This window comes from Podarcis cretensis, assembly GCF_951804945.1.
Source record: "Podarcis cretensis genome assembly, chromosome: 6".
In the NCBI taxonomy this organism is placed as follows: domain Eukaryota; kingdom Metazoa; phylum Chordata; class Lepidosauria; order Squamata; family Lacertidae; genus Podarcis; species Podarcis cretensis.
Genome location: NC_137175.1, coordinates 45,109,359 through 45,122,114, shown reverse-complemented (window position 1 = coordinate 45,122,114; position 12,756 = coordinate 45,109,359). Strand labels below are relative to the sequence as shown.

General features: G+C 41.7%; 1 protein-coding gene across 1 annotated transcript; it reads right to left on the bottom strand.

Annotated features, from left to right (window-relative positions):
- Window positions 1–2,110: 2,110 nt before the first annotated feature.
- LOC307218546 (pepsin B-like) lies at window positions 2,111–11,512 on the bottom strand. Its single transcript, XM_079980908.1, has 9 exons — window positions 11,389–11,512; window positions 10,624–10,777; window positions 9,098–9,215; window positions 8,664–8,782; window positions 7,848–8,047; window positions 6,933–7,055; window positions 5,327–5,471; window positions 4,700–4,798; window positions 2,111–2,348 (listed from the first exon to the last, which is right to left on the bottom strand). Exons 1-9 carry the CDS (start codon window positions 11,442–11,444, stop codon window positions 2,196–2,198), a joined length of 1,167 nt encoding a protein of 388 aa, XP_079837034.1. The 5' UTR covers window positions 11,445–11,512; the 3' UTR covers window positions 2,111–2,195.
- Window positions 11,513–12,756: the final 1,244 nt, after the last annotated feature.

The window sequence follows — 12,756 nt, the reverse complement described above, 5'->3', positions numbered from 1 at the left end:
TTCAAATACTTTCTGTGTTCTTCCATAGACGATGGAGCAAATACATTTTGCTCCAGATTCTATCCTTGGTGGCAACAGAAAGCACATGTAGGCCACCATTTTGCCATCTATCAGGTGCCCCTGATTAGCTCATAACTAGGGTACAATGAAGAGAACCATCTATTGTTTGCCCAAGTATCTGGTATTATGTCTCATAACCATTTTAGCTATTGATAGACTATCTATAATTGGTTCAGTCATTCTAATTATAGTTTTATTGTTAACATTTTTCACGTATACATGTACATACACATATACATATGTACACACAGACAAAAGAAAGACACAAGGTGATGGATTTCAGTCAACACAGCTTGTGAACATATCACATGACAAAATCTTTCAGTTCTGGACTTCAGTGAAACTTCCAGATGGACAGCAGAACTGACCACAGAAAGCATTTCTGTTGTTATCGACAGCTTTCCTTGGATGGAAATCTTGGATAGAAAAATGTTTCAGTTTGTACTCTTCACAGGACATCTTTTCACTGATGCACAATAATACAAGTGTTTTGAAGAGTGGAAGGAATCAGGACTGGCCCTACCAATAAGCAGAATGAAGCAGTTGCCCCAGGCAGTTAATTATGGGGTGCCATGAAAGGGCTGCAAGTGATTAGTTATTTAATTTATTATTGCTGCATTTTTCCTCCCAAGAAGGGAGAAAGGTGCTTGTGGGGTTTTCTGCCTCAAGTACCGAAATTACTTGACCAGCTTTGGGGACGAGTCTGCCCCTTAAGTCAGAGGGCACAATTTCCTGCTTCAGCTCAGACAGCAAAATGCCTTGGACCAGCCCTGGACAGAATATCGTATGCACAGACTTAGAACATTTAGCCACATCTCTTGCGGTTCAACTGAAGGAAATAGCATGGGGAAATCAGGCAGATGTCTTATATCATTCAGAGAATGGAATGTCTGGAAAGAGGAAACACTGAAGATAATTTCATGGAAGGTGAGGAAACATTTGATCTAAATCATTTATGGGTGGTATTCATCATCTTTAAAATGTCACCCACATATATAAACTAACTTTATTGGAGACATATTCAGTGTTCTGGGTCAGATTATCATATGTGGTGAAACTGATAATTGAGATTGACTAATCGTTTTTAAAGCCATCTGAGGGCCAAGCTAAATGTTGATCCCATCATTTGTCCTTAAGCCTAGTATTTTTCTTTCACAAATAGCTGACAATTCAGATCAGAGGCTTTTTTCTCTTCCCACTAATCTGGATTCCACTCCCTCTCAAGTTTTGAGTTTGCAGCTTGAGAGTGCTCCTGGACTTGCCACTATCAGTAGAGGCATCGGTAGTGGCAGTTCTCTGCAGTGCATTCTGTCATTTCGGTCTTGAACACCAGCTGCAGCCCACTCTGGAGATACATGACCTGGCCTTGGTCACCATGTGTTAGTTCAGGTTGGGTTACTACTATGCCATTTACATGGGGCTGCTTCTGGAGATGGTTAGGAAATTTCAGCTGGTCAAAAAACCTCTCGGCCTCCAGCATGCTAGCAGGAGCCTGAAGGTGTGAATATGTGACATTGATTATGTGCCAATTACACTGGCTGCCAGTATGTTTCTTGGCCCAATTCAAAGTGCCTAAATAGTTTTGAGTCTGGTTAGTTATGTCCCAACCCATAATATAAGATCTGCTGTTTGTGTGCTTGCCTGTGAAAACCAGATAGGTTGATGAGCACACAAGACAGGGCCTTTGGGGTGGAATAGTGGAACTCTCTTGCAGTTAACATTCCAGCTTGGCCCCTTCGTTCTGACATTCAATCAAGTATTTAAAATGTATCTTTTTGCTTAAGATTGCTTAGGTGATCTAATTCAGTTTCTCACAAGCACTCAGTGCTTGCAATAGCAAGGAAAGTGCACAGGGAGGGTCGTCCCCATTCAAATCTGGCTCCTTTCAGCCTGCCAGAGGGCTACTACTGTATGCTTCTTCCAGGGCAGAGTGCAGTTGTGTTGGGGAGGAGGCGGCTACAATCTATCTCCCCATTTCAATGGCTCCCAAGAGAACTGATGACATACAAACTGGGACAGGCAGCCTACAGAAAATCCAGAAACTGCAATGTTCCTTCAAACATAATTTAATATGCTTCTTTTGAGTCCAAGAGAACAGTAGCAGTGGGCTAAAGAGGGAATGGCCTTTGTGCTGTCTAAGCCGATGGTGCAAAGCCCACCCTGTTATTAGCCATGTCAAAGACGGAATAATATTCCTTAAGGAAGACATCACCAAGGATCCATAGGGGCTGCCCATTTGAGGAAGCCAAGTATGTGGTCTCAATTCCAGCTATGCAGTATCCATTGCTCTGTGAAATAAAAGAAAATGTATTATAAGTTCCATCTCTGCTGGAAGAAAATGTGATAAAGCCTTTGAAAAAGGTGTACGAAATCATGTCCAGATTAGATTTCAAGTTAGAAATGTGGCTGCTCATCCACTTGCTATGACTATATAGCTATGGATATACTTCCTAGAGATTGTTTGCAAGTGCATAGCTCATATGGTAGCTATGAGAGTTAGATCCATAATACACGTGCTCTAATTCTGAGTCTCTGACCACCCACATGTGCAAGCTTAGAACTGACTGTAATACACACATGATCAATAGGGATGCCAAAGCAGCAAGCACCATCCGTACTCTGGCAGAAGTGACAAAATTAAAGGATTCCCCACCACTCATTTGTAGGTACTACAAGTCTTGCTTTTAGAGATAAAATCCAGAGCAGACTAGTCTATGAAAAGATCTTTGCATTTACAAATGTAGGGAAACAAATAAGATGGCAAAGAGAGACCCATGCAAGGTCCCCAAAATAAGGATCAGAAAAAATGATGTGAAATGCTACCAATGCTATCTTTTCATAAAGCAAAGGCTGTGTTATCAAGAGCATTGGTACAATATCTAGATACTCTCTAACGCTTAAGTGCCTTAGTGTAAAATACCGTATTTTTCGCTCTATAGGACGCACTTTTTTCCCTCCAAAAATGAAGGGGAAATGTGTGTGCGTCCTATGGGGCGAATGCAGGCTCCTTGGCTTCAGCGATAGCAACACGAGGCCTCTGAAGTGCAGAGGGAGAGCTCCCCCAGCGCTCCGGAGGCTTCATGTTGCTTTCACTGAAGCCGCCTGAAGCCCCCAGAGTGCAGGGAACTCCCACTGTGCTCCGGGGGCTTCAGGCGGCTATCTGCAAGCTTTCAGAGCGCAGCAGGAGTTCCTGCCATGCTCCGAAGGCTTGCAGATAGCCGTCTGAAGCCTGGAGAGTGAGAGGGGTCAGTGCACACCGATTGAGGCATCTAATCATAAGCTTGCATTTTTATTAAAGCTTATATGTTTAATCAGGGCTTGTATTTTAAAAATGAGTTCAAATTCATAAATGTTTTATGCCAGGCAGAAGACCAGCTGCCTAAGAACCTTGGCAGAATGTTTTTCTCCTAGACAAAGGGGCCCCCTGATTTATAGTAGAAAACAATTCTCAAAGTCGTAAAAAGGGAATTACAGGCTGACAGCCAAGGTTACACTGACCCTACAAATTAAGGGTTGATAAATAGTAAAATGAGCCATATCTTCTTCCTAAGGTTAAGAAGGTCAAGAGCAGTGAAAAGCAACTGGTCTGGCTGGCAGAAATAGAACATTTTTGGGAAGTCTTTTCTAAAGCTGTTTCTTTCTTAAACTAAGATCCTTTTAAGATTTCTTTTCCTTTTAAAAGGTTATTTATGTATTAAATATATTAGCTTAAATATAATTATGCAAAGGATTTAAGAAATGCTAGATTCTTATTTCATATAGTTGTAAGAGTTGTAACTATCCTGAAATTAAGTCAGCCACCAGCCCCCCCCCCTTGTCAGACAGGAGACGCCATCGAGCACTCCTGATATATGGTTGTCAGGCCTTTTGTTTAGAAACCTTCAAATGAAGGAGATCTCTCAATGTTGATGTGAACTCAAAATCCTTGACATATGTTTAAGATAAAAATTCAAGATTAATCATCTGTTTTGGAAGGCAATAGGGCAAGGAGGGCAAGAGGTGAGCTGGTAATTAAGATTCCTTGTTGAGACACATGTAAGATATATTACTACTTATTTGTCATTTATAGATAGAAGAATATATAGCTTTTTGATTTCCATAAAAGGGCGAGAGGAAATGGGTGTATCTTTTGTGATTGGTTCTAGCAAATAGCCAATAGGAATTTCAACCAGGCTGATTGGACAGAGGCAGCCACAGGAGGAGCAAGGGGGCTGGATTAAGGAAATATAAGTGCTGGCCAGAATGGCAGGAGGCCAGGCCAGAGCTTGGTAACCATATACCACTGTGCCTCATATTTATTTGTCTGACAAATAAATTATTATTTTAATTTCTCTATTGCTGCGTTGAATATTTCATTCCAGCTAAGTGTTAACCACAAGCAGGGTGCTACACGATCACTCTTGCTCTCCAGGCTTTGCTTCGCTGGAGAGGCGCTGCGCAGTTTTCCCTCTCTGTGCAGTGCCCCTTCAGTGAAGCGGGAGGAGAAATGGAAGGGGCTCCATTTCTCCTCCCACTTCACTGAAGGGGTGCTGCTCAGAGAGGGGGAGATTCCCCCCCCTGTTCTCCCCCTCCTATGGTCCGGTGCATCCTATAGAGTGAAAAATACAGTATGTGCCATTAAGCAATGTTGTACACTTACTTCAGAGATATAGGCAGAGGGAGGCAGTGGGAACTGGACTCCGTTAATGACAAAGGTGATGGTGGGCATGTTCTGGACATTGTTGCAGTTCACCACATACTGTGAAAGAAGACAAACAGAAGGTTTACTCAGTGAGCACACCAGGCCATAGATTGGTCAGACTCAATCCGCACTAGAAAATAGACTGACAGACGACATAAACTTGATTTATTCCAGTCACATACAGAGAACAGATACCTTTTAGAGTCCCCTTGTTTTTAAGCCTTTTTTGAAAAATTTTATCTGAACTTGACTATTTTTATGTAAGCTGCCGTGAGGGTTTTTGGGTTTTTGTTTTAAGCAAGAACAGTGTGGCAACAAATTCTATCATAAATAAAATACAAATGGAAATACCAAATATATAATAAACAAGCAACATCAGAATTATCCTGCTGGATCAGGCTGAGACCTGTCTTCTAATCCAGCATTCTCTTTACCATAGCAGTGAGGACAATGTCTCTGTGTTCATCTAGGAGCACACATCTCTTGTACTTAACCTGGCTGTAGCATCCTAGGTGCAAGATTTCAGATGGAGCCTGTTCCCCTGTGATGAAGAGTGAGCTGCAGGAATTTTCCTGCTCCACCTACCTCTCCATTGTATTGTTCAGCTCCTATAGCCTGCAGGAATGTCCCAATGTACTGCTGAGGGATAGTTAGCTGGCAAGTGCCAGTGTCTACAATTCCTTGGCAGCCTTCACTGCACCAGCCGGTAGCCTCATCACCAATGGCAAACCTATAGAGATAAAAGCAAAGAATGTTGCAAGGACAATGTTAGCAACAAAGAACAAAGCAGGCAATAGGAGAAACACAAAGACCTTCTCATATTTAAGATGGAGGAGTCTTCATCTATAGCTACAAAGGGTTGTGGCCAATGCTAGTCCTACTCAGAGCAGACCCATTGAAAATAGCATGACCAATGTAGGTCCATTAATTTAAATGGATTTTCTCTGAGTAGAGTTTAGTTGGATACAACCCAAAGACAGCTATTATGCCCATGGAAACACATACATAGCCACATAAACCATAACCCAAAGAGGTTTACTTACTTCAGATCAATCTTTCCTGGAAAGTAAAATGCAGTTTTCAACGCCATGCTGTTTCCCACTTTCAAATGTGAAAACCAAATCTGAGACATCCCAAAATTTGGGAATCTACTATGCTTTGAGTAAAAGAAGAAGCTCCTGTTGGAAAAACTTGTAATATGGGGGGTGCAGACAAAATGGTAATACCCAGGGATTTGCCACACACGTCCTGTTAAAAAGGTGATGGGAAAGACCTCTGAGATGCTGGAGAGCTGCTACTAATCCATGCAGAACAGCCTTTGCCAACCTGGTGCTCTTCAGATGTATTGGGCTATGAGTCTTATTTGCCCCAGCCACTGTGGCTGATGGAAGTTGTAGACCAAAAGCGTCTGGAGAGCATCAGGCTGGCAAAGGCAGATTTAGGCAACGCTAGACAAAATGGACCAAAGAAGCTGCCTTAGTGTAAAGCAGCATCATAGGCTTGCCAACCTAAGTTGCTGGAATCCTGTATTTTTGCAGCGTTCAAGGTGCTGGGAAGAGCATGGTTTGTTTCCTTTTATTAGCTGGTCCATCCATTATGACTGAAAGTGCTGCACAAAATATTGTGGTGCGAATCTCACTATTCCCTGGTGACAAGTGATGAGTGACTCATCTCATTTTCCCATGCTGCCTTCATTTGGCAGTCTTTTAGAAACAGAGAGCTTCTCAAGCACACCTGTCAGCAGCTTTCAGGCAGCATTTGTTTGCTAAAAAAACAAACTACTACACTTCAGCAAGGATATCCTCATGCTTGCAGCAATGAACACCGTTTTGTTATCTATTGCTCCTTCTTAGAATTATTTTCTTTGTTTTGCGTAACTATCCCATTGAAATTAATAGAACTTTAAAGTGCCTAACTTTGAATGGATCGCTATCCTCCTGGTTTTTGAAGGTTCATTTCCAGTGCTGGAGCACACAAACACACCCACCTCTTGACGTACTAGCATGCAGACACACACACACATTTTAAAGTAGCAAACAAGAATAAGACTATTCCCCTCTGTAGAAATGCTGCACATTCAAAGAGGCTGGAGACCTTTTGTTATCATCTGGATAGAGACATGGCAATGGGAAATCAAAGCAAAAAACCATGATTAGCTATAGATGAAATGAGAATTATGAATATCACTTACTCCTCAATACCAATCTGCCAGTAAAGCTCACGAGTGACGGGTGCCCAGGCAATTTCTCCTGAGTATAGTTGAGTGTCAACACCTCCTAAGATCAATTCACCTCCATACTGAACAGTTGGTTGGCTGTTGAGTGGGGAAATGGACAAAACCAGTCAAGGCTAGCTTTATGAATGTCTTCAAGGTCTATATTTGCATACATAAAAGCAGGGAACATGGGAACAAACAATTGGGCACACACTACTTCAGTTTGACAAATCCTGAATGACCACAGGGTTCCTCTCCCCCCTCCCAAGATCAGATTCTCTCTTGATTGATAAGCATACATTCAAAGGAGGGAGAAAACCCATCCTTTCACCACTCCATTTTCTAAGCCAAAAGGATGGCTAAAGTGTGTTAGGGCAAATAGGGGACTTGATAGTCATTTGGGGATCGTATGCATAAACTCTTACTGTAGGCAGAAAGGCTACATCTTATTGGTAGAGCATCTGTCTTTCTAGGGGTCTTTGAGGAAGGATCTGCTAATGGCGAAGGGCCATAACTCACTACCAGAGCATCTGCTTTGTGGACAGAAGGTCACAAGTTCAATAGCCAGCATCTTCAGGTAGGGCTGTGAAAGACCCCCTGTCTGAAATCCCGGCTAGCTACCGTCAGGTGGAGTAAAGGCCAGACTCTTATACTAAGACAGCTTCCTATGTTCCTATGTGAGGAAATTAAACCTTAGCATGTGTTGCAACCCTCCCCAAATGAAATATTTTTAAATGGCTGGGATATCCATCTCAACTCTGAATGATATTCATGGTTTTAAGGAGCAGTAAGAATACTACAGGGAGTTGTAATTTAGTTATTCCAGATTAGCATCTATGAGCTCCATCTTCTGAATGCCTCCTGACAAACTTACAGATTTTTGTATCTCACCGTGAGAAATAGAAGCTGAAGATGGGTTCAGAGAGCTGCCCCTGCCTCATCATTGACTGCATGGCTGTGTATGACCCCCCTACAGCTAAGGCAGGATAAGCCATGCCCAAAATCCCATCAAAATTGGCATAGTAGAAGGGAGTGGCAGGTTCATTCTCACTCAGACCAAACTCCTGGTTTTGAATGACAATATTCTGGACCTGTGAGGAACAGAAGGAAAAATGGGTTTCATCCGCAATCGGAGGCATAGCAATGATTTTGAGCTTGAATAAATCAAATTATCAATAGTAAGAATAGGTAACACATGCCATTTTTAGGAATAATGCAAAACAAAGAGGCAATGAGACTGTGAGCTAAACAAACATAATTTGCAATGCCTCACTGGGAAAAGCTTATGAAGTTCTCCTTACACTAGACCTGGTTAATTTGTAAAGGAATGAATAAAAAGGGTGGGATCATAAAATGACCTTTTGAGTTTTCTGCCTCAGATGTTAAAACAGCTTCGGCAGTCATCAGGTTCAAACTACTTGTCTGCCACAGCAAAGTACCCATTATGTAGAAAGTGGTGTGCAAAACAACCAAGCAAACCCTCATTTCTGCCTATTGCAGTAGTGGCACACAGCCAGCAATATCTGGGCCACAAGCTTCCATCTTAAGCTTTCCTTGGTCCCCTTCTTTCTTAGCTTGTGAAGTAAATTCTGGTTGCAATGCTGGGTTCCGAACAGACTGCTTTTTCTTTGATTGACCAATGTTTGATGATTCCTAGAATGCCACAAAGTTTAAGGTGGGTGAATGTGTGATGCAATGGTCACTTACCTGCACAGTATCATAGCCTAGCATGACGGTCAAGTCACCACTCCCATAGTAGAGAGTATAGGTCTGTCCATTGTTGTAGTATGTAGAAGATGCACTGGGGTTAAATCTATTGTGGTTTTCTAGAGTAAAGCAAAACAAAACCAAAAGCACAATATCATGAACACTTCCTAACTGAGTCATGTTCTTTAATACATTGGCACGTTCTATTGTTATTTTATGTCAGAATGTCAGTGCTGAGAGTTATAAAGATTTTGAACTAAAGGAGGGAAAAGAAGGATCAGCCATCTCTAAAATATCACTATAATATACAGTTTTTCCATTCCCGTTAAAAATAGTACAAGAGATAAGTTTGGCTTTTTAAAAAAGAAAACAAGCCAAATTGGCTAATAAGTTCATAGAAACAAATTTCTCTGCAGCTGGATGTTAGTACTCACCACAGGCTGCTGTACTACAGTACACAGATGGTACCCAGAGATTGGAGGAGCCAGTATCCATCACAACAAGGAAGTCCTGTGGTGGAGTCCCAATGCTGATCTGTCCAAAGTAGAAGGACTGTCCAAGGAGAAAATTTTGGTAAGAAGAAAGATTTTGTCACATTTTTAAATACTGAGCTTCAACATTTCCCCTTCATTTCTACTATTGTTCCCACACAGAAATGGCAGCTCAGGTCATTTTCAAAATGCATCCTAGCCCACAATGGGAGGTAGGCAATAGTACTGTCCGAGATCATACAGTGCATTGGTGGCAAGCTGAGTGCAAGAACACAAAATCAAAATGTCATCATTTAATCATCTTCTGTAATTACAAGGCCCATTGCTGGTTAGACTTCACACCTATTGGCACACCCCATTGCGTCCTGAGACAGACAGATGCCAATCACCACAACATTGTCAGATTCAAGTAAGAGATACACACACCCAGCCATTGCTGTTTTCACCCCAGTAATTCCCCCTTAGTGTATCTTGTAGACAGTAGAGGCTGGTGAAACCTAGACCTGGTGGAGTGCCTTGGAGCTTTTAGTTCTATGCTTGCTCACTGCATAGGGCTGATTTTGGAACCGCACCTACCGGTAAGTTAAATCTCATCAGTGGTGTATGCAGGCTTAGATTTTTGTTCAGTGGCTCTCTCTCAAGCTTGTAAAATAGTAAAAAGGAAAACCACCAGCTACTGAATGGTTGTCATAGAAAGATATGCACTCTGCAGCTTGTTTTCCTGTTCAGTTAAGAAGAAGAAGAAGAGTTTGGATTTGATATCCCGCTTAATCACTACCCTAAGGAGTCTCAAAGCAGCTAACAATCTCTTTTCCCTTCCTCCCCCATAACAAACACACTGTGAGGTGAGTGAGGCTGAGAGACTTCAGAGAAGTGTAACTAGCCCAAGGTCACCCAGCAGCTGCATGTGGAGGAGCAGGGAATCAAACCCAGTTCACCAGATTACGAGTCCACTGCTCTGAACCGCTACACCACACTGGTGGTTTTAAGGAAAGAGATTGATGCAACTTATTCTCAGGTAAGTGGACAGAGCGTTTCAGGCAGCATACTTCATTCACCATAATAAAAATAAAGCCATTGTCCCAGTGTCATACAGTAAGCTTCATGACTGAGTGGGGATTTGAACCCTGGTTTCCCGAGTCCTAGTCAAACTCTCTAACCATTACACTACCCTAGCAAGTGACATGATTAGAATTACGCTTTTGTTGTATACTCCGTTACCTCTAACCCTCCAGCTAGGTGATAAAGTGGGCAGGCTCACTTATTCCATCATTCCAAAAGTGGAGAAGCACTTTCACTATTCAACCCCAAATTCATCATGGACAGAGACAGTGGTGTGAAAATGGTCTTGACAGGAGCAATTATGCTACTATTATGAGGCCATATAATCTTTGACAGACTGAAAAGTGAAAGGGCAAGATGGGCAGAAGAAGAGAGAAAGATGCATATTTTATTATTTTAATACTCACATTCAAGTAGTTGGTTATTGGTTCGTAAGCAATGTTGTATTCATTCAAGTGGTATTTTGCTGCAGGATCAACGTAATTTTTCTTCAGAAATTCCTCCAGCACTCCTTTCTCCTTCATGTTCTCCCGAATGGATTTCCCTTTCTTCAGAATGACTCTGCAGAGGACACAAAGATCTCAGGAAGCCAAAAGCAACAGTGCTGGTCCTTCTGTACCTCTCCTATGCCCTCTTTCTTCATCAGCTTCCTCCTCTATTTTGGTACTGGGAACTGCTAACAGTCCATCGTGCTACTTTATTGTTTATTTTATTCATCATATTAAATTTTATTAAATAAATAAAAGCAAGGGAGTGCACAAGGCAGAAAGAATAAGTCTTGAAGCCCGAAAAACTAGGGTTTAACTTTTCTATGGAAAGATGAGAACATGGGTAGTCATTGGCTGAAAATGTGTGATCTGTTTTAGCTTCCAGTAATATTTCCATGTAGATCATTACTACAGGGCTCATCCAGACTGCCTTTTGTGTCACAGGTCTGGGATTTAAAGCTCTGTCTCCAAGCTTTTGGGTCCCTGCACTTTCCCTGGGAAAACCCAAGTTTTGCAGCTGAATTGGAGCAAATGGCAATTGGGTCTCTATGTATATCCATTTGCTTCAATTCAATGATAAAACATAAGGAAAGCACAGGGACAAAAAGCTGCTCAGGCGTGGAGCTTTAAAGTGCATACCTGTGCAACAGAAATTCTGAATGAGACCCTAATTGAGACACTCACCTCTCCAGCCCCTCTGACAGGTGGAGACAGACCAGTACCAGGATCAGCCACTTCATGATGTTTTGTGTCTTGGCCAGTGTGATATTCTAGAGAATCTAAAAATCCCTTCCGCAGTTACAGCTGTTGTGTCCCTACTTTTATACCCAGGGCTACTCTCCTCTGCTGGCTTATCTGTTTACTCTTGATGTCCTCCAGTACCATGCATTCCCAATATCTACACTTTCTATTGCTTACGAGTGATAGAAAGTCCTTTGTTAGAGTGGTTTTAAATGCAGCTCATGCCCTTCATTTTTTGTAAAAAAAAAATATTGAGTGATTATCTACAAACTTTCGCTAATACGGAAAACAAATCTGTGATAAGATATTAATAAGCCAAATTCCTTATAATCTGTTCCTACCCTTTTCAGAAACAATAAAGGACAATTTGATAATCACAGCTGCTGTGATGGGTATTTAAGTGTGGCTAGATAAGTTTCATTTTTATACACTGAGTCGAACAAATATTGTAACTCCAGGTTATCTTCACTAAGGTATTGGGCCATGTTGAGCCATGCCCTTGGGAAGCTGTGCTTGCTAACATTATATTTAATGTCATGTTTGGGTCTAAGCTGTGATCAGTTCACATTTAATATCTAGGTTTTTCAGTTGATTAGTATGTCAAAGATAATACCGTAATTGTCAACAGCTCAAGTTCCCTAATAGAACTTAATGAGGTTTTGAAATAGCTGTTTTCTGTTGCATGAACACATTTTCACACCTTGCGTATTTATGTGGTTCAATTCAGGCATTTTTAAATTGTTCTATGGAAGATCTGTGCATGCCAGTCCCACCCTCTCCACCACAATGAGTGGGAAGGTCTGAAGGGGGATTGTCAGCACATTCAGGGAATTCAGGGAACTCTTCACCCACAGATAAAATTTAAGAATAGCTTGAATAGTATGAGAAACTATTCCAGATTAGCGTCAATTACAGATGACCTGCTTATTGAGCATTCATGCTAATTTGTTTGCAAAAGTGGGCAATGTTGGCTGTTTATTGAACACACTTTCTGATTTTTTTTGGGGGGGGGTGGCTATGGGACAGTGTGCCAAGCTATCCATATCCCACACTTTCCACTTCAGTTTCCCATCACTTTCTTAACTCCAAAAGATTCGACTTTTGGGGGAAGCAGGTAAGAATAGATGGGCCCATCAAAATCTGGTCCATCCGGACCTTAGAACCAACTACGGAAATTTGGTGGACCTGCTAAAAAGAAACGGAATTTTGTTCAGGTGGGAATTTCCACAAGGCCTCTCGTTTACATTTAAAGGAAAGAAAATTAAGATAAGATCAGAGGAAGACAAAGTGAGTTTTTTGAGAAATTTTGGA

Coding starts and splice junctions, on each gene's coding strand:
- LOC307218546 (XM_079980908.1), bottom strand. CDS start 11,444: ATGAAGTGGCTGATCCTGGTACTGGTCTGTCTCCACCTGTCAGAGGGG. Junction 5,472..6,932: donor TGGCAGATTGGTATTGAGGA/GTAAGTGATATT, acceptor TTATCTCTATAG/GTTTGCCATTGGTGATGAGG. Junction 2,349..4,699: donor CCTCTGCCTATATCTCTGAA/GTAAGTGTACAA, acceptor TTTATTTCACAG/AGCAATGGATACTGCATAGC.